We start from the raw sequence: 20,968 nt of genomic DNA on the forward strand, positions 1-20,968 counted from the left end.
CTCTGTCAGTGCACCCCAGGGCAGCTGTTCGCTACAATGTAGCTTGCCATCACCAGTGTGTGAATGTGTGTGTGTGAATGGGTAGATGACTGAATGTAGTGTAAAGCGCTTTGGGGTCTTCAAATGCAGGCCATTTACCAGGCCATTTAGTCCCCATTAAGCAGCGATTTTTCAGATCAGCTTGTTGTCCTCTTCATCCTTCATATCTGGGAATTTGTAGATTTGTTTTTTATGAATGAAGTATAGACAGCAGTGTACTATTGTCTGACATGGATCTGCGCTTTGCTCTTGACTCAGGTGATAGGTGATTTTATGTATTTTATGCTCTTGAATGTCTTTCATTATCTGGACCCACACATATATACACATATGTATATATACACACACACACACACATATATATATAAATTACATATATATGTATATATATATGCATTCCCAAACAACCCGACTCCGAGAAGACTGAACCCCGGCGCGATAGGGGCCGCCTCCGGCCTCACACCTTCCGTGGGGTGGGGCCTCGATCAGAAGGACTTGGGCCCCCGATCGGCAATGGCCGAAGCGGTCTTCCATACACCACATTTCCCACGCCCACCTGTCAGACGGGGATTCGGCGATGTGGTTCCCAGGCAGGCACCACACGTCGCACCGGGCACCCCGGGCAGTCTGCGCTTGGGGCGACGAAGGCAGTGCCCGAAGGCCACCTGTGACTGCCCCAGCTGCGGAGACTCAGACGGATGCAGAAATAATAATAAATAAATAATGTGTGCAGTTATAACATAAAACACTAAGGTTGACAAAGCGATGTACATATTTTTTAATGTTAATCCAGCAGGTTATTTTTTTCAGTGTAGACAGTACAAATGCCTAATCTGTCAAAAAATGTGGCAACATTTTCTAAATAACTATATATTTTTTTCATCCAGTGTGAAGTCCTGGCCTACAATCTTGATTATTCAAGAAAACGTTAAATCTGATCATGGTTGCTTGGTAATTAATAATTAATTAAGGTGGTATAAAAAAAATTGTAGATCATCTGTATGTCACATTATGGCAAATGCACAAACTCCTTTTCAAAAAGAACTTGTGATGCCAGCATGCTTTTTAACAAAACACCTCATAACGACTCATAAACATTTTGGACATAAAAATTCACAAAGCTAATCAAGCATGTTTAAACTTTGGTATACAAGGAAGAACCTAGACTAGTTATTTACAGTATCTATATAAATACTGCAAAACAGTTCTTGAACAGATTGATTTGGACTGACCTCTCAGGTAAGCACTGTTTAATTACAAAATAAAGAATAGAATAGAATAAATAGTTCAGATCTTTGTTGTAAGCTAATAAATGCTAAAAATAAATAAATAATGAGGTAATATGAACAGCACCTACAGATGTTTTTGATCTAAAAGCTGGTGCATTCACAAATTAGAAGTATCAAACTTAGAACTTGGTAAGGACACCGTCTGAAAGATGTTTTCAAAGGTTAAAAAAAACATCTTGAACGTATTTATAAATGTAAGATTTCTTAACAGTGTAATTGACAGAAGAATTGAAGTACACAGCTCTATATTAGTTTTTTACTCTAGCTGTCACAAATACTGTTTCTTCATTCCTCATAATTCCCAGTTTTTAAGGATAAATTTACATACATAATAATATAAATAAATTCTCAGATTTATATCAGACCAGCTTTGATTGGAGTTTGTCCGCTGTTATGCAATCCATCAGATTAGGTTTCCATGTCATGATGAATGAGATCTGAAGGTAAAAGTGATCCAACCCTATACCTGATAAAGTGGCCATTGACTGTACATTCACGGAGTGAATTTCTTTAGTTTTACTCTGGACCTGTTTGGTTTGATTGCATAATTCCCAGAACTTCTGTATTTGTAGTTAGCTGGCAATTGTTCTGTAAAGGCAAAACATCAAAAAACAAAAAGGACAGCATTATAAATGTGTTCCCCAAAAATTTGTAATGTCTTTAAACAAAAGTAAAAACAAGAAGTCATTGAGAATTTGTCTTCTCAAGTATGAGACCGGTTGAGTCTGATTCTCTTTAAGAACATGAGGCATGTGTTCCTAGTAACTAGGTGACTTTCTGTCCTTCAGGATATCAGTAAACAGCCAGTTGTCTTCCTGAGGTGGTGTTGGTATGGGGCGGAGCTCAGCGTTGTTAAGTGGAACAGTGAAGGACTGAGCAACTCCTTCAAATGGTGTAAACTGTAGGTTATTTTCCCAGTTAACTTGCATACAGGTGCTCTCCTCCTGAGAACACTGGTACGCCTGAAGCTGTGCGATGTTGTAGTGGTGGTAGCTGACTGAGGAGGGGATCTGCTTCTGGTTGATGTCTGTGCTTTGACAGAGTTTAAAGGTGTTAAATTGTTCCTCTTCTGTGTATGCACTTTGTCTCAGGGTCACTGAGCTCCTGTGGTTACCCTGGAAGTGGTCTGAGGTCACTCCCTGGTCTGCATATGCATATTCATACCTACACTCACCTTCACAGTGGAGATCATCCACTTCGGTAAAGTTATGTGACTGGTCTCCAAATATATCATCATCATCACCATGGCATGCACAAATGCTTTCAAAATATGCCTCTATGTCAGTGCAATCCCCTAAGTCATTATTGTCAATGGAAAATGGCTCCATTATGTCAGTCAGCTGACCCTCAGAGAAGTCGAAGTAGCTCTTCTGAGCCTGCGCGCAGCCCGCGAGGTCTGTGAACACTTGAACGGAGAAATCACAAGAGTCAAGAGACAATGGAGATAACTCTGGGGAGGAGGGGGAGATGTCCACATTTTGGCCAAGCTGAATGAAGTCATTTGTAGTTGACTCTGTGTCTTCTTGGTGGTTGTCGGCTGGCTTCGACTGACTCTCGTTGTTAAAATAAAATAGCTCCGCCCCGTGGAACAAGTCAGAACTTCTTGGGGAGCTAATAGGTTTAATTTCCACCGGTTTATGACCTCTGCTTCCCTTTTCCTGCCTCCTCTTGCTGTGTTTGTTCGCTGCAGCTCTGCAGGTGGAGGACTGCGATATGGAGTGATGTTTCCAAAGATGCCCTGATTCAGTCTGCTTCCTTTTTGTATTTACTTGACTTGAGGAAACACTGATAGACTTTGAGGCACCATCTACACCTGTTTGAAGGCTGTTTTTATCGGCATCCTGTGGACCACCACTTTGAGATGGATTACCTGACTGGTCAGGTGAATCTGGCTTGTGTGATGACAGAGAGGACATGCCTTTGTCCTCATCCTTAAAATAAAGAGCATATGCCAACCGCTGGTTTGCTGCTTCAATATCTGCAAATTTTCTGTTGATAAGAAAAAAAGTGAATGAAACAATGAATTGGGACAACAGTGGAAAACTATTTCATGCTATTTTGGCTCTGCTAAACAATTTGCCAGTGGATTTTTTTAAATTCTTCTTTAAAGGGTTAAAATCCAAAATACTGTCATTAATATTTCATATTTATAATTCAGGCTGAAGTAATTTTAAAAGACTGTGTCATGTAAAGTAGAAAGAAAATATTACTATATAATAGTTTTTGGGAAGGTGGCATTTTTTGTTGTTAGGACCTCAAAAAAAAATCTGACACTGTAGAAAAAATAGAAATGCATGAAAATGAATGTCGCTGCTAATCGTTGGCCCATCTCAGGGCCTATTAAAAACAATGATCAAAGATACTAACCCCATGTTTGCCTACTGGTGGTGGTCAGAGGGCCCGGTGGCGCCAGTGTCTGGCAGCCTCACCTCTGTCAGTGCAGCTGTGGCTACAATGTAGCTTGCCATCACCAGTGTGTGAATGTGTGTGTGAATGGGTGAATGACTGAATGTAGTGTAAAGCACTTTGGGGTCCTTAGGGACCAAGTAAAGCGCTATACAAATACAGGCCATTTGCCATTTTACTAAAAATCAATGGAGTTATGTAAACATACTGGCCTTCAAAAGCATAAAATCCCCAATCTATAATTAATATTCAATATTTACAGCTCAGGCTGAAGTATTTTTAAAAGAATAAGTGATTTAAAGTGGAAAAAAATATTATTACATAGTATTTTTACAGCAGTTTTGGGAAAGCTGCCATTTTTTGTTCTTAGGTTAAAAAGACTTTTTAAGTTAAGGATCCTCTAAGGCACAGGTGTCAAACTTAAAGGCCGGTGTCTTGAAATTTTTCTATGTATCCCTGCTGCAACACACCTGGACAAAATTGTAGATCATTATCAAAACTCTATGGAACGTAACTGCATGCTCAGGTGGCAATTCAGCTATTTTATTCATGTTACAGCTGTAAATGACCTCATTAATATTTTGTCAATATGGAGAGCAGACTTTATCACAGTAGATAATAATGTGTATGTGTTAGTCCCCATAGGGAAATTACTCCTCTGCATTTAACCCATTCACCCATTGAAGCAGTGGGCAGCCACCAATGCAGCGCCCGGGGAGCAGTGTGTAGGGATGGTACCTTGCTCAGGGGTACCTCAGGGTAGCTGTTCAGTGGAGTCGAACCCCCGACCCTCCGATCATGGGGCAACCACTCTACCTACTGAGCTATCCCTGCCCTTTTTTTAAAAATAATAATGTAATTAATTAATTAATAATGTAATGTAATGTAATGTAATAATGTAGATGTCTTTCTGAAAGCGCTGTAACTAAGTTTAAGAATATAATCCACCCACTGTTATCATCTTCAATGCCGTGTACCAACATAGAGCATTAACTGCTGTATAATGCCCTCCGCTATCTTACTTTAATTGGTCACATGACTAAAATGTGTCATCGTTTTCGAAAAGGCTCCAGGTTTGCTGTCCACACTGCGATGCAAAAACTGCATTTTCATATGTATCTGCCTTGGAGAGCGTTTTCAAAACGCTGCATTTTCCTTGACTGAAAACACCGTCACAGCGTGGATGGAAGGCCAAAACCGAGAGAAAAAGATGTGTTTTCAAACAAAAACATATTAGTATGGACATGGCCTTACATGGGCAGCATGTTGGTGCAGCAGTCAGGATTGTTGCCTACTGGTTCAAACCCACCGGCCAGGTGGGGCCTTTCTATGTTCTCCCTGTCCAGGTTTTCACCAAATTCCTCCCACAGTCCAAAGAAATGCAAGTTAGGTTAATTTGTGATCCTAAATTGAGTGTGAAGTGTTAGCTTCATGATAGACAGGCGACCTGTCCAGTTGTGTTTGCGCTGCGACAGCTGGAATAGGCTCTAGTCTCCCCACAATGCCTGAACTAAGGATGAAGTTGGATGGATGATACTCTTGAGTAACGCCATCAACAGCTCAGAATCATGCAGGCCAATCTTTCTACCGTTTCAAACAAATTATTCTCTAATCTCAGGCCTCAATAAAATCTATAAACATTTCTAGGATATTAAACTGAGAATGGTTTTTCACTGTTAGCATGTATGTGTAAGTTAAACTATGAATCTTATCCGGTTTGAAATGATAAAAATCCTTCAAATGTTTTCTTAAAAACATTTTTAGAAAGAAGTCAACTTTTGCCAGTGTTGTGAGAACCTTCCCTGCCAGCTTGTTTTTTGAAGTCACATATGTTAGATTTTTATCAAATTACTCTCCTAACCTTCAGTGTGTATTTTCAAAATACTATTCCTTTAAAAATGAAATGTTATCTACCCTCCATCCTTGTTTTTTTTTAATCATTTTAGGGGATTTAAGGAGTAATAAGTACACATTCATGTGAAAACCACGCAACACACTGAATGCTACATAACAATGTTTTTTGTATTTTTCCCCCTCTCATCATCTGGGAGCTCGCATTTTCTTACGCTCAGTTTCACTGGCAGGAAAAGGCTGTTCTACATTTTACTGCAAGTGTTTCACTGATGGTCAAACACACCTCTGAATCATGTTGTGCAGGAAGCGACGGTGGTTGACCTGCCGCTTGGATGGTCGGTTCTTCTTGGGTTTCTGCAGGGTCCTCATCATGTGACCTGCTGCTGAAGTTACAAAGGTGTACAGGTCACGACCCCAGGGGACCCCTCGCTCCAACCCAGGCTCAAGACTCGCAGAGATAGACGGTCGCATGCCTGAGAAACATACATTTAGTGGAGATTTAGGAGAGTCAGGAGTCACTGACTTAAAGTGGAATAAACGTCCATTTATATAACATAAATGCTCCAGCAGAGTCTTCTTGAGTTTAAAGGATGGAGAGCAGAACAGATCCTGATCAGAGGAGCTCAGACAGGTGCTAACCATAAAGGTGCTGTATACCCGTAAGGCAGGCAGAGCTCTGAAAGTAATCAGAGTAATCTTGAACTGAATCCTGCATTTCCTGACAGACGAGAAACAATGACAGAAGGAGTAAATTTCTCTTGTACTTAAATAAAATATAATCTGCCTTCACTATATCTAAAAGTATTTATTCTGCACAGGAAAAAAATTATCTTATTATTTCTCAAAATTAATATTACTGTTCTGAGGAACTGTGACATGAGGAGTAAATGGTCTGGTACTTGCACCTTTCTACTCAATTTTAGGATTTTTTTATTAAGATTATATGACTTATCCATTATAGTCTTATTTACCCAACTAACACATACACACACACATTCGTACAGCACTTTTATCTCTGCCTTTGTGTTTTCTAACATTTACACTCAGCGTCTTGCTCAAGGATACTTTGACATGTACACTGGAATAGCTGGGGATCGTTAAACCGACTTTCTGATTGGTAGACAACACACCCTACTGCCTGAGCCATGCCTTAAAAAGTCAAAAGTCTAAAAGCCTGGCTGCCACAAATTTTAACCCCAACTATAACGCAAAAAACAAAGAAATGTGCCGTCAGACTAATTGCAGTGCATCTGTAAAGCAATAGAAGGGGAGTTAAAAGTTCAACACTTCGCTGTGAATTTATGTTTAGTACAAGTAAAGTACCCAAAAGTGTACATAGTCAATTTCCACTAACTAGGAAATCACTATAAAGAAATCAAGCCCCAATTCTCATAAGATGAACATATAGGAAGTGATCAGGATGAATGATTATTAAAAAAATTAAATGATTAAATGATGAGAAAAGACAAACTGCAGGCAAAAATCACCGATTAAGCAATAAGTGTTTATATAAACCTGTTTGTAAAGGCTGTAACTCATATTTATTATAACATAACAACAAAATGTCAAAAACGCTGTTACAGCTAATGTGTTGTACTGTGGAAACAGCAGATCTACATAACTTATAATTATATAAAAATATATAAAAATAACTGCAAAAGCCTGCTTACCGTTTTGTCTCCAGGTTTCTGTGTATCTCTCTACAAACTGCACTGAAGGCTGAGGAGGCGTGCTGCAGTAATTCAGCTGTTAATGCATGTGTGTGCATGTATTGTGGACCGATGTGTGCACAAATTAAGCTGAGTGACATCAGCGGTCAATGCAAATGCATTTTTCCCAGGCAGTCTTAAAGGAATCTGCTTTGACAAATTGATAACGGGAGAGGAAGTGAGACATGATGAGAGGGTCTGAAAAGAAAAGGGCAATTATCTGAGAAGTCAACCACTTGTAGAAGTGTGGGCACACGCCTCCATTGTGTGGCTTTCTGAAAGCAGCTTGTTAAATACTGCGAGACACTAACGCTTGAGTTCAGGGTTAACAAGCACTTAATTGACCAGTTTAAACTCTGGCCCTAATTATCACATTCTCAGTGGGAAGATCTAGGATGGTTGCTAGCTGCTTTTAATTGACCTTTACGATTCAAAAGGACACCTTCCAAGTTCAACATTTTGCATATCTATGTCAGCAGGTGTGTGGCTAGGCTTTATTTTATTTATTTATTTTACACAGATGTGAAAATACATTTAACTTTACAAAGTGATTTTAAGGTTACGATTATTAACTTTTCTCTTCTTTGCAGCTCACGTTATTGTTAATTTTCTAGATGTGAGCGCAACATGCAAATCCAACACAACACACAACAAAAATTCAAATAAGGAGTAGGAATTTGTCTGTCTACATTTGACATAGACAGTCAAGTTACTTTTTGGTATCTTTTACCTAAAAGTAACTTGGTAAAAAGTTGTCAACTTATTTCCCTTCCAGCCAAAAAACTGCCACATTCATTCTCAGAAATGAATTTCTTTTTTAGAGTCAGAATTGGTGTAAAGAACACGAAAGCATGGCTCCATCAAGCCTTTTATCAACAGTTTAGGATGGTCGTGATTGGGTTAAGGTGTGAGGAACTTCTTCAGCACACTATAGGCCTGTTAGTACCAATTAAGCATAATTTAAGCACCACATCTTACTTGAGCATTGTTGCTGGCGTGTCCATCTCTTTATAACCACAATGTGCCAATCTTCTGATAGACAACACACCATGTCACAAATTTCAAATCATCTCAAGCTGTTTTTTTTTTCATAAATAGTTCACTGTACTCCAATGGCCTCCACAGTCACCAGAATTCAATCCAGTTGCAGTTCCTCACATTTGGAGTGAGGCAGAATGGGAGACCCTGCAGCAGCTGTGTGATGCTGTTGTGTCAATATGGACCAAAAGTTTTGAGTGTGAGGTTTGTTCCCAGCACCTTGTTGAATCTCTGACATAAAAAAATGAAGCAATTCTGATAGTAAAAGGCGTCCAACCTGCTTTTCCTGAGGTGTACCTAACAAATTACTTTTACTTTATATTACTCAAGTGAAATATCCACCCAGCTTCTTAATCTGTACTGACAAGTTTGCAGATCTTTTGGCTTTTCACTAAATAAACCAAGAAAATGTGTTTAAGCATGTTAAACAAAACACATTTTAACCAATGACCTTCAGAGCTAAACGAGCAAAAACATTCAATATATACTAATACAGCACAAGTAAAAGCAAAAATCACCCAATGCAGGTGAGATCCTGATATGCAGAGGCAAAATTTAGGAGCAATTAATGCAATGGAATCGTCTCATTTATGCTTTCATTTGGCTGTTGGGACACAGAGTAACTACTCGGAAGATGTCAGTGATTTTGTGAGAATGTTCACAGTAAAAACAAAACAAAACACATAAGTGAGAGGTGCAAATTCATTCACTTACTTCAAAAGAAGCCATAAAATCTTGAAAATTGCTTCTATCCGATTTCGGCGCCTTTTCAAAGCCAAGCGGTTAACTCAGAGAAGGGAATCGCTGCTGCAGGAGTGGCATCTATTTATAGTGACACTACATGTGCTTCGGGCCCAAGGGTGCACAGCTCTGGTGTGGTTACAAGGAATAGCGTGGTAAGTCATAGTGTGTTAGAGATTAGAGATTTTCTTACCAGGATTTGCTTACATAGTGACATTACACGATGAGTGCAATGAGTACATTCAACCGTCGTTATCAAATCTGCATGCACATACATTCAGCTGTTTAAGCTTTACAGCATGAGTTTGTTAGTGTGTGTTCAGTCAAGTCTCACGCTTCACATGTTGTGCTTTCTCACAGTCCTCTCCAGGGGGATGATAAGGCTTTATCACACATGCCCTGCAACAGGAGCAGAACTTTGACCCTGTGAGATCTCGTCACGTGTAGATTTGCCTCTGCTGATGATCGTCTTTGTCCAGAGAAATGTAGTTTGTGTCTTTTTGGCTTTGGGGAGACTCAGAAGAGTGTGAGAGGAGCAACTCTGAAAGGTAAGTCTGGATATTTTAGGGGATCACTAATCATAGCCTGGCCCTTATGCTGCTGAATTTCCTCACCCACTGTTTTTCAACCTTCAGTGAACGGCTTTCCTAACTAAGGCAAATGTCGAATGACTTCAGCTTTAATGCTCTCTCTTATCAGATTCCTCACTATGAAGTGGGTCTGGGCTGTGTTCAAAGCTCACCCGTACATCAGTAACATCCTGGGATACACAGCCCTGTTCGCCTCTGCTGACCTCGTACAGCAGAGCGTGCTGGGTGAGAAACCAGCAACAGGATCCACATCGGAGGATTTAGTAGGAGTCGACTGGCATCAGATGGCTCGAGTGGCGACCGTCGGTTTTTGTTTCCACGCCAACTTCAACTATCACTGGCTCAGAGGGCTGGAGAAGATGCTGCCAGGAGGCGGAGTAAAGGCAGTAACTGGGAAGGTGGTGGTGGACCAGCTGATTGCGGCTCCTCTCACCATCAGTGCCTTTTACATTGGTATGTGATTCTAGTTTTGACTTTTACAGCTATTTGTGAACCTCCAGCAGGAGCCTGTGATCAATACCTGATGGCTGTGCATCATACAAGTTTGACATCTAAAGATGGCAGAGCTTTTGGAAGACTGGTTCCTAGACTCTGAGTTTTTAAAAAGCAACTAAAAACGTATATTTTCTTTATGTCTTTATGTTTTTACCCCATTGGATGTGTCACAATTTGTAATATTTATCTTGAAAGGTACTATATATATATATATATATATATATATATATATATATATATATATATATATATATATATATATATATATATATTTATTTATTTTTTTATTTTTTTTATATAAGTTTTTTGTGTAAAGAAAATCCCCATAATCTAAGACAGAGTTCAACCAGTCAGGCTTCAGATAGACATCTACATTGTTTTACTGTTTTATTGGATGTTTTTCACAGTCAGTATGAATCTGCTGACCATGCAACTGCACCATACCACTCTGAATTAATGGCAGCTATGTTCACTAGTCAACTTATTGGGTACAGGTCAGTAGTGAGTTGGGGTATCTATTGTCATAGTGTCAATTCAACAAGGTGCTGGAAACATTTCTCAGACATTTTGGTCCATATTGATACGATACCATCACACATGCTGCAAATTTTTCAGCTGCTCATCCATAATGAATCTCCCATTCCACTGCATCCCAAAGGTGTTTTATTGGAAGTCTGAGATCGCCATTTGAGTAATCTGTCATGGCCAAGAAATCAGTTTGAGATGATATGAGATTTGTGATATGTGTTATCCAGGAAGCAGCGATCAGAAGATGTGTACACTGTGGTTATAAAAGAGTGGACAACACTCAGGCAGGCTGTGGTGTTTAAATGATGCTCAGTTGGTACTAACAGGCCCAAAATGTGCCAAGAAAGAATCCCATTGTTACATCACTGTGGTGTATTCATAATTGTCTCTGGTACATTTGTTGTATGGGCAGTATGTGTTCACTGTTTGATTGTGTAATTACGTGTTACGCACTGGCAATGCATGCCGGTAGATGGTAATACAGGAAGTAAAAGAGATGGTCTTACCGCACACAGTGGTCCCGCGTACTTATTCAGATTCAGAGTAAGAATCACACATGGTGTCAGAAGTGCTGTGTGACTCGTAAGACTCCATACATCTGCCGAGTGTGAGGAGAAGGGGAAGGTGGAAACAAAATGCCGAATGACGACGTAGACGATCGTCCGAGGGCAGGAGTTAGCACCGCGGCTAGCACTCCCAGCGCTACGTTTAGCATCCAACCACCGGAGCCCTTTGATTTTTCCAAACCACACGAATGGACAAGATGGGTCCGTCGCTTCGAGAGATTCCGTCAGGCAAGTAATCTGTCTGCGAGCTCGGAGGAAAATCAAGTGAACACTCTCATATATTGTATGGGAGACGAAGCGGATGACGTCCTGAGAGGACTAAAGTTAAGTGATGTAGACCAACGGGACTATGCTAAAGTGAGAGATAGCTTCCACAACTTTTTCATTGTCAGGAAAAATGTTGTTTATGAGCGCGCACGTTTTAATATGCGCAAACAAGAGCCGAATGAGACTGTTGATGCATTCGTGACTGCCTTGCATGCATTAGCAGAGCACTGTAACTACGGACCGCTCCACGATGAGCTGATAAGAGACAGAATAGTAGTGGGCTTGGCCGACACGAGGCTGTCTGAGCGCATGCAGATGGAAAAAGACTTGGACTTGGATAAAGCTATAAATATGGCCAGGCAGTCAGAAGAAATCAAAAAGCAACAGTCAGCTTTGAGAAGTGAAACAAATGTAATGCATGTAAATGCGAAAACAGTTGACAGAGTGATACAAAAGCACGACAAAACAAAGTTCAACATGTTCAAAAATAAAACTGTCAAAACACAACAGCAATATAGCAAGAGACAAAGTAACAAATGCTACAAGTGCGGAGGCTCTCCACATCCGAAACCTGAGTGCCCAGCAAATGATGCAAAATGTCATTTATGTGGAAAAAAAGGTCACTACCAGCGAGTCTGCAGACAAAGCAAGACAGTGCAAAGTATTGAGGAGGAAGAGGAGCAAGGTTTCTTCCTAGGCTCAGTTTCCAGTGACGGCCAGGCGTGGACAGCCAACATACAAGTGAAAGATGCAAAAATCACTTTCAAACTGGATACTGGAGCAGATGTGACTGTAATAGCTGACTCGGACTTATCAAAGATTTTTGCTAACGAACACAGACCAGTTCTCCAGCAGCCAGAAAAACCTTTGTTAGGCCCTGGAAAAACACCACTGGACGTTGCAGGTTTTACAAAGCTACAGCTCAACTACGGAGCGAAACAGACAACAGAGAAGGTCTATGTTGTAAGAAACCTGAGCACTCCACTGCTAGGCCTGCCCGCCATTACAGCTCTTGGCCTGCTGGTGCGAGTTGACGCGGTTTCAATGGACACTCTGAAGACTACTTACCCTAAACTTTGCAATGGTCTAGGGAAAGTGCAGCGGGCCTATCACATTAAACTCAAACCGAATGCTGTGCCGTACTCACTCAAAACTCCGCGAAGGCTTCCTCTGCCTCTGATGGGAAGGGTAAAAGAGGAACTCCAACGAATGGAAGAGCTTGGTGTCATTACCCGAGTTGAGGAACCAACGGATTGGTGTGCCGGCATGGTTGTTGTTCCAAAGAAAAACAGCCCTAGGCTAAGACTTTGCGTAGACTTTACCGGACTAAATGAGTATGTGTGCAGGGAAAAATATGTGCTGCCATCGGTTGAACAAAGTCTCGGAATGCTCGCAGGAGCCAAAGTGTTTAGCAAACTGGATGCCAACATGGGCTTCTGGCAGATTCCCCTGTCCGATGAGTCTGCCAAACTCACCACCTTCATCACACCCTTTGGGCGGTTCCACTTTAACCGCCTACCGTTTGGGATCAACTCAGCGCCCGAACACTTTCAGCGCATGATGGCGGAGGTCATCGAGGGTCTCGAAGGAGTGGTGTGTCACATTGACGATGTGTTGGTGTGGGGACGTAACCATCAGGAGCACGATTCCCGTCTCCATGCTACACTGCAAAGACTGGAAAAAGCAGGCATAACGCTGAATGTTGAAAAATGCGAGCTCTCCCAGAGCAAGGTTGCTTTCTTGGGTCACATCATAGCAGATACAGGAATCAGTCCTGACCCGAAGAAAACGGAGGCAATTACAGAAATGACAGAGCCAACTAATGTGTCAGAGTTGCGCAGTTTTCTGGGCATGGTGAATCAAGTGGGCAAGTTCATCCCCCATTTAGCTGAAAAAGACAAAGCCCTGCGAGATCTTCTTTCCAAAAAGAACGCATGGTATTGGGGAACTGACCAAGTGAGAGCTTTCAAAACATTACGAGATGCCCTGACCTCACCCCCAGTGCTCGCAATGTATGACCCCAACAGAGACATTAAAGTATCAGCAGATGCTTCATCCTATGGTCTCGGAGGTGTTCTTTTGCAGCTGTGGGAAGAAGGATGGCGACCAGTGGCGTATGCATCGAGGTCCCTTTCTCCTACAGAACAACGATACGCACAAGTGGAAAAAGAGGCACTGGCATCTACATGGGCGTGTGAGCGTTTTCGTGATTTCCTGATTGGTAAACATTTTTGTCTTGAAACGGACCACAAACCTCTCGTTTCCTTACTGGGAGGACAAGCTCTGGATCTCTTGCCACCCAGGATCCAGCGATTCAGAATGAGACTCATGCGTTACTCGTACACTGTGCAGTACGCCCCAGGGAAATCGCTCTGGACAGCAGATACTTTGTCCCGCTCACCTCTGAAAAAACCAATGAACCTGTCAGACAAAGAGCTAATGGAAAGCACAGACATATATGTCGACAGTATTGTAGCAAACATGCCTGTCAGTTCATCATATATGCAAACACTGAAGGAACAACTGAAAAGCGACAGTGTGTGTGCTCGCGTCATGGACATGTGCACCGAAGGCTGGCCAGAACATGCAAAACAAGAGCCTTTACTGCGAAATTACTGGCCTGACCGAGCCACGCTCACTGTTGAAGACGGCCTTTTGTTAAAAGACACACGGCTTGTCATTCCTTCAGCAATGAGAAACGAGGTGCTGGAAAAACTACACGAAGGACATCAAGGTGTTGTAAAATGTAAAGCTCGTGCACGCCAAACAGTGTGGTGGCCCGGGCTGAGTCAACAAATCTCTGAGATGGTGCTCAAGTGCAAAACGTGTATTCAAGAAAGACACAATAACAGTGAGCCACTCATGCCAACAGAATACCCTGCCCGCCCATGGCAGAGAGTGGGCACAGATCTTTTCGAGCTGGGAGGGAAAACTTACCTTCTCGCTGTTGACTATCACTCTAGATTTGTTGAGATTGCTTTGTTAAACAGGACAAAATCAAACGATGTCATTACTCACCTGAAATCTTTCTTTGCCCGTCACGGCATCCCAGAGGTCCTCATGTCTGATAATGGACCACAGTATTCAGGTCAAATCTTTACAGACTTTGCAGCAGCATACGGCTTTAAACACATCACAAGCAGTCCCAAGTTTCCGCAAAGTAATGGAGAAGCAGAACGTGCTGTGCAGACTGTAAAAAATCTTCTGAAAAAAGCAGCTGATCCTTATCTAGCTCTTCTTGCCTATAGAGCTACACCACTGCAGTCCGGATACAGCCCTGCAGAGCTTTTAATGGGCAGACGTCTGCGAACCACACTGCCGATGCTTCCATCGCAGCTGGAGCCCACACTGCCGGACAACGCACTGCTCGCTCGAAAGGAAAGGGAGAAGAGGATGATGGACATGGCAAACTTCAACAGGCGCCACCGCGCAAAACCTTTATGCAGCCTGTCCCCAGGAGAGCAAGTTTGGGTGACTGATGTCAAAACTACAGGCACTGTTATCCAAAATCACTCTACACCCCGATCATACACAGTGGAGTTACCACAAGGGACTGTGAGGCGTAATCGTGTGCATTTGATTCCTTTAAGTTCACCTGTGCATGAACCTGCTAATGTGCCTGTGTTGCAGAAGCCTCAAACACCCAGTGTGATCCCTGCTACACCTGTTAACACTGATGTGGTCAGAACCAAGTCAGGGAGGCCAATAGTTAAACCTAAAAAGTTAGATCTGTAAGAAAAAAAAAAAGGTTGTTATGTAACTGTGTTATAAGGGTTTTGTAGAGCACAGTAAAATAAAGCTAAAAAGAGTTGTTAAGAAAAGAAAAGAACAAGAAAACAAAAACAAAAGGTTAAAAATGTAATGCAGATTGTTTGCCAGATGTTCTTGTATGGCTTTGAAAAAGAGAAGTTCTGTCCTGAGAAAAGGAATATTCTGTTTTTGTTTAAAAGGGGAGATGTGGTGTATTCATAATTGTCTCTGGTACATTTGTTGTATGGGCAGTATGTGTTCACTGTTTGATTGTGTAATTACGTGTTACGCACTGGCAATGCATGCCGGTAGATGGTAATACAGGAAGTAAAAGAGATGGTCTTACCGCACACAGTGGTCCCGCGTACTTATTCAGATTCAGAGTAAGAATCACACAATCACCACTACCCTGAACCGTTTACACAATCCTTTCCAAGATTTCATGTTGCTTATGCCAAATTCTGACCCAACTAACCAAATGTCTCAGCAGAACTCAAGACTCATTAGACCAGGCACTGATTTTCTAATCTTGTATTGTCTAATTTTAGTGGCCCATGTGAACTGTAGCCTCAGCTTTCTGTTGTTAGCTGGCAGGAATGACACCTAGTGTGCTCTTCTACTGCTGCTGCTTCAGAGATGCTTTAAGTCACTATGCCCTTCCTGCAGTTTGTCCATCCTTCCAAGACCACTGATATCAACAAGGCATTTTCACTCTGTGAACTGGATATTTTCCCTTTTCAAGACCATAGTCAGCAGGTGTTACTGTTAGCATGCTAATTGGACTCTTTGGTCTACTCGGGTTTTCATAACAGCCTTCACCTATGAAAAAAACACCTATTAGATCACTGTATATTGTATATAAACTTAATTCATCTAAAGAAGCCTCCTAATTCTAAGAATACTAATATAACCGTACTGATGGCATCAATTTTTTATTACTAAACATGACTACTTCTGCTCATTACTGTTGTATTATTACAAGCTTTGTCCTCAGTTATGGATTACATGTGGACAAATCTCAAATGTTCGCATACTCTACTGATCTGCACAAACATTTTAGGTTACATCAATACATCTGAATTAATCAAACGATTTACCTTATAGTTATTACCAAGTAACACAAATCTACCCATGAATAATTGGGTAAAGAAAAGTGAGTTTTTAATGACCGATTGAAAAACAAAATCTGTCTACATTGTAGGTTTGAGTTTACTTGAACACAAAGATGACCCACTTGAAGACTGGAGGCAGAAATTTTGGACATCTTACAAGGTACGTATAAAGTCATTGTCTGTCTTTATTAAACTTCATGATGGCGATATGTTCCCAGATCTCCTGTAATAATCTCTCTCTCTCTCCCACTCTGTAGACTGGGGTAGTATTTTGGTCAACAATGCAGGTTTGCTCAACTCTTCTCTGCACACACAGACTGAGAGAACTACACTGATGACAGGCTTTCACAATCATGATATCCATTTTTCTTCTTTCCCATCACCTCAGGCAGTGAACTTTGCATTCGTCCCCCCTGTGGCTCGGACGGTGTTTCTGGGTGGTGTCGCCCTGGTTTTCACAATCTTCCTGTGTCACCTCAGACAGCAGCGACACCATGAACAGGAAAGAACCTGAGACTCTCCTCGTCACATCGAAGGCTTTAGTAAACTAACTAAAAACACAATTCCAAAAAAGCTGGGACACTGTGAGTAAAATCTGAATGCAGTGATTTATATACATCAGAAACCCATAAACCCCAGCAGCTGGTCTGTTCCCAGATGTTTACAGGCTGCTGTTAAACAAAGACGCGATGCTACATTGTAGTAAATATGGACTTATCCCAACTTTTTTGAGATGTGTTTCTGCCATCAGATTCAAAATGAGCTAATATTTTTCTTTAAACGTCACATGATACATTGTTTCAGTTTTTGACATGTTTTGTTCTATTGTGAATCAGAATCAGAATACTTTATTCATCCCGAGGGAAATTAGGGGTTACAGCAGGCAGCACGCTAATGGCGCATGCGCACTCACAAAGGAACCTTCTGACCAACTTTACACAAACATCACATTGGGCAGACATGTCAGAAGGTAGGCTGATAGGAAAAAAACAACGAAAATACACTACATGAGGTAAGAGGAGGAGAAAAAAAACTCCACTCAGACTGAGCTCCTAGTGGGAGAACAGTTTGATAAAAGAAAAAACACCTCAGCACAAAAGCACATGACTATCAATACACCATAGAAACACGAGACAAGCAACAGGGCGGGTAAAGGGTAAGAGAGAGCCGGCGTAGACAGCGCATCCGGTCCTGCAGCATCTGTGCTGGTCCAGTTGACTGCTATCATCCCCGGTAGGGCACAAGCATCGAAGGCGTTGGAAAGGGAGGGGGATGAGTGAGTGCTTATCAGTGTAAGTGTGTGTGTGTGCGTGTCCATAGTTTAGCTGAGACAGTGTCCTTCGGCCTATCAGGCTAAGTAAACAGTCCTCCAGCCAATCCAGGTGTCCTTCATGGGGCGGGAAGAATAGTCATCACACAGTCGTTATCAGGGAGTTGTTTTGGTGGGCTCCAGCCTTGGGCCTGCAGCTGGGGCCGTGGTGTCCAAATGTTGAATATTGTTGATTTCTCCTTTGTGAGCAGCTCGAATTCTAGCACTCCGAGGCTGGTCTCTCGATCTCCCGAATAAAAGGTTAAGAGGATCTGGTGAAATCATTTGATTTAAACAGACTAAGAGAATACTGCAACCAAATGCGAGGGAAAAAAAATAAAATAATAGCTAAATAATAATAATAATAGCTAAAGCTACACTTTAGCTAGCAATGGCTCAGGGTCACTGTAGCCATTAATTTTACCTGAATCCTTTGCAAAAAATCTTTATAGATTTAGATCATGGTACTGATCCAGAGTACTTCCCTTATTATTTATTCCTAGTGCTATAACAATAAAGTAATTAAAATAAAAAAAAATAAAGCAAAAAATATAAAATAATGTACTTATGGGGATTCAATTTGTTTGACTATCCAGTCTATGCAGGCAGAAAGTTTGTTAAATGTTTAAACTCTAGAGAGACAATCATTTTGCTGCTGTAAAATCAGCACTTTGTCATATTTGAAATATAAATCCATATTTTTTAAAGTGTTTTTTCAGAATATCATAATTATAATAATTCATAATTATGTGGATATGCATATATTTCACAAAAAAATATCTAATAAGTTCTCCAGAAAGGCAGGAAAAGCCCTTGAACTTACTTTAAAACTAAATATGTTCCCTAAACGGTGGACAGACTTAGATCCCTGACATCCTTACCCAGCCAGCTAGCAGCTGTGACCAGCATTACTTGTGCAGTTAATAAAAGGACAGCTAGTATTAGTTGCGCTGGTGCACACACGGCACGCCCATTTGTTTCAATTCGACACCTCGCTCTGCAGTCAAGGGCGATCATTGGTTAATAGTAGTCATGTGACTGATGCAAGTCAGATCCTTTTATTTAGCAAAACTGTGATTAATAGTTAAATATTATTGTTGAGGGGCGCAGGCAAGACCCCACACGCACACACACATAAAATAAATAAACAAAGATTTAAAAATTGCCTCAAAAAAAAAAGGGCAATTAGGGCACCAATCAGGAAAGGGGCAGGTGCTTTAAACTTCCTCCGTTTCATCCTCACTTCTCTCTTGGCTTTAGTTAGAAAAACCCGAGCAAACGCTCAGTCTTTAAAGAACTAGTTGTAGCAAAGCTGACAAGATGAAAAACAGGCACATTTCAGTCAATCGCATATTTTCCTTTCTCTCCCTCTCTGTCCTCCTCTCTCAGGTTCAAGGTTCTTTATTTGTCACATGCATAGCTATACAAGTATAACACACAGTGACATGTAGCCTGACACGCTCCTCGACATGTGCAAAAAAATTGCATATATATATATATATATATATATATATATATATATATATATATATATATATATATATATATATATATATATATATACACACACATTGGGTGAATGTGCAGTAGTAGCAGCAAGCAGGTGAATTATGTACATTAATATGAATAGACATCTGACTATTTTACAGGATAGACAATATAAACATATTTAAAATTAAAGGAATTGAAATGTACATTGTGCCTTGGTTTAGTGTCTGGAAGAGTCCTGTCTCAGTCCTGTATCTTATACAAACCTTAAATGTTGTAGTGAATAAAAAAATAAATCAATTGAATACAGGCTGCTGTTGTGATTTGCTGTCATTGTAATCTGGAGCTTCAGTTACAAACACTGAAGACAAATTCAAGCAGAAGATGAATAGAATTTTTAACAAACTAAAATAATTAAGTAGATCAGCTCCTTGGCCGCAACTCCCGATATACCAGCAGAGTGATTCAGAAAGTTAAAATGAACCGCTTAAATCGTTAGATTTAAGCTACAATAACTAAGTTTTTTGTTTAAGATAATCGACTATGTGTACGTTAGCATATGTTACTTCCGGTGCGGAAACTCTTGTGAGAAGCTTTGTTTCCGGTCCAAAACAAGTTAAGCAAATGAATGAATCAAGCGGCGATTTACATTTCTACAGATGTCTTGGGCATTTACCCAATATATCTGTAAATGATGTTCATCGACTTGTCGATGTTTTTCCCCCGCCTCAGGGCAAAAGAGAAAAGGGATTCAAATGTTATATTTCTCAGCTGTCCCTCCTTTATCGCGGGTGTTAGGTTCTAAAAATAACCAGCGATAGGTGAAATCAAGTGGCCAATTTTATTTTTTGACAGTGCAAAACGTTTCGTGGACATCGTGGACATACAGTACTGCACTTCAGAGTCACACTGCTATCAATCGATGCAGCGATTCTGTACTGTACAGGAGAGACGTCCCGGAGGAGATCGTCTGCAGCGATCAGGACGCAGGACACAATGTGACGTAAAAAAAAAAATAAGCATGCAAACTTGCACTAAAAAATCTGCGAAACAGCGAGGTGAAAGGTGAACCGCGTTATTAGCGAGGGACCACTGTAATTTTTAAGGTAAGTCACAACATACACTTCGTAAATACTAATGTATAGAAACCGTTACCAGCAATCATTCATTTTTTGTGTGGCTTTTTTTCAGGGTTTGTTAACGTGCTGTGTAGGTGTGTACTTGACTAACTGATCTCGACATTATGGGGGAAACATCTGGCTTGACTATTCTTCACCTGCAGTTTGAATGCTGAACATTTGTCTGGTTAAATCATAAGACCAGTCACTATACAGAGATGTGCTTCTGAATGTGGACGATGTGTCTTCTGCTGCAGTAATGCAGTTCTGCTTGTGTTGAGTGATGTAAACAACTGATCGATCTAAACTCTTTAATTTTTTATGACACAACAGTTGTGAGTGTTCCCACCTTCTCCTCTTTGTAACTTAACGCGAACTTTCCGTTTTCGAGTTTTGGACATGATTTTGGAGTATATCTTCGCAGTAGCGATTGACCGCAAGGTAAAGCTACCGGAAATGTACAACCCCACATCCGGTCTCAAACCAGGAAGTTAGCATTTTCTCGTGCACAGGGTCTATCGAATATATTTGGGGAAAGGGAAAGTGGAACGAAATTTTAAATACAAAACTGTGTGCTGTGTGTCGTTATTTATTTGTTTTTGAAGAGCAAAATAACTTGAGCCCTGTCAAAGGTCGTTGCCATGGACACGCGGTGGCAAACAGCTGAAA

General features: G+C 41.0%; 2 protein-coding genes across 3 annotated transcripts; one reads left to right on the forward strand and one right to left on the reverse strand.

Moving 5' to 3' along the window:
* Positions 1-807: 807 nt before the first annotated feature.
* Positions 808-9,107, reverse strand: c16h19orf85 (chromosome 16 C19orf85 homolog). The gene is made up of 3 exons (XM_085473985.1): positions 9,050-9,107; positions 5,872-6,061; positions 808-3,317 (listed from the first exon to the last, which is right to left on the reverse strand). The coding sequence occupies exons 2-3, from the start codon at positions 6,057-6,059 to the stop codon at positions 2,087-2,089; spliced, it is 1,419 nt and encodes a 472-aa protein (XP_085330111.1). The 5' UTR covers positions 6,060-6,061; positions 9,050-9,107; the 3' UTR covers positions 808-2,086.
* Positions 9,108-9,161: 54 nt separating this feature from the next.
* LOC146698711 (mpv17-like protein) lies at positions 9,162-17,401 on the forward strand. 2 transcript variants are annotated; one of them, XM_085473984.1, is made up of 6 exons: positions 9,162-9,231; positions 9,437-9,624; positions 9,776-10,119; positions 16,474-16,544; positions 16,642-16,671; positions 16,773-17,401. In XM_085473984.1, the coding sequence occupies exons 3-6, from the start codon at positions 9,786-9,788 to the stop codon at positions 16,896-16,898; spliced, it is 561 nt and encodes a 186-aa protein (XP_085330110.1). In that variant the 5' UTR covers positions 9,162-9,231; positions 9,437-9,624; positions 9,776-9,785; the 3' UTR covers positions 16,899-17,401. The 2 variants fall into 2 exon arrangements, with proteins under 2 accessions (XP_085330110.1, XP_085330109.1); XM_085473983.1 differs by lacking the exons at positions 9,162-9,231; positions 9,437-9,624 and having other exon boundaries at positions 9,744-10,119.
* Positions 17,402-20,968: the final 3,567 nt, after the last annotated feature.

This window comes from Copadichromis virginalis, linkage group LG11 (assembly GCF_057382275.1).
Source record: "Copadichromis virginalis isolate Kocher_CV1m ecotype Utaka linkage group LG11, C_Virginalis_male_GT1.1, whole genome shotgun sequence".
Taxonomy (NCBI): Eukaryota; Metazoa; Chordata; class Actinopteri; order Cichliformes; family Cichlidae; genus Copadichromis; species Copadichromis virginalis.

Bases quoted from the DNA above. Each gene is read 5' to 3' on its own strand.
- c16h19orf85 (XM_085473985.1), bottom strand. From the start codon at position 6,059: ATGCGACCGTCTATCTCTGCGAGTCTTGAGCCTGGGTTGGAGCGAGGG. The intron at 3,318-5,871 runs GTGTGTTTGACC...TCTTATCAACAG, and splicing joins CTGCACAACATGATTCAGAG to AAAATTTGCAGATATTGAAG.
- LOC146698711 (XM_085473983.1), top strand. From the start codon at position 9,744: ATGACTTCAGCTTTAATGCTCTCTCTTATCAGATTCCTCACTATGAAG. The intron at 10,120-16,473 runs GTATGTGATTCT...TCTACATTGTAG, and splicing joins CATCAGTGCCTTTTACATTG to GTTTGAGTTTACTTGAACAC. The intron at 16,672-16,772 runs GTTTGCTCAACT...CCATCACCTCAG, and splicing joins TATTTTGGTCAACAATGCAG to GCAGTGAACTTTGCATTCGT.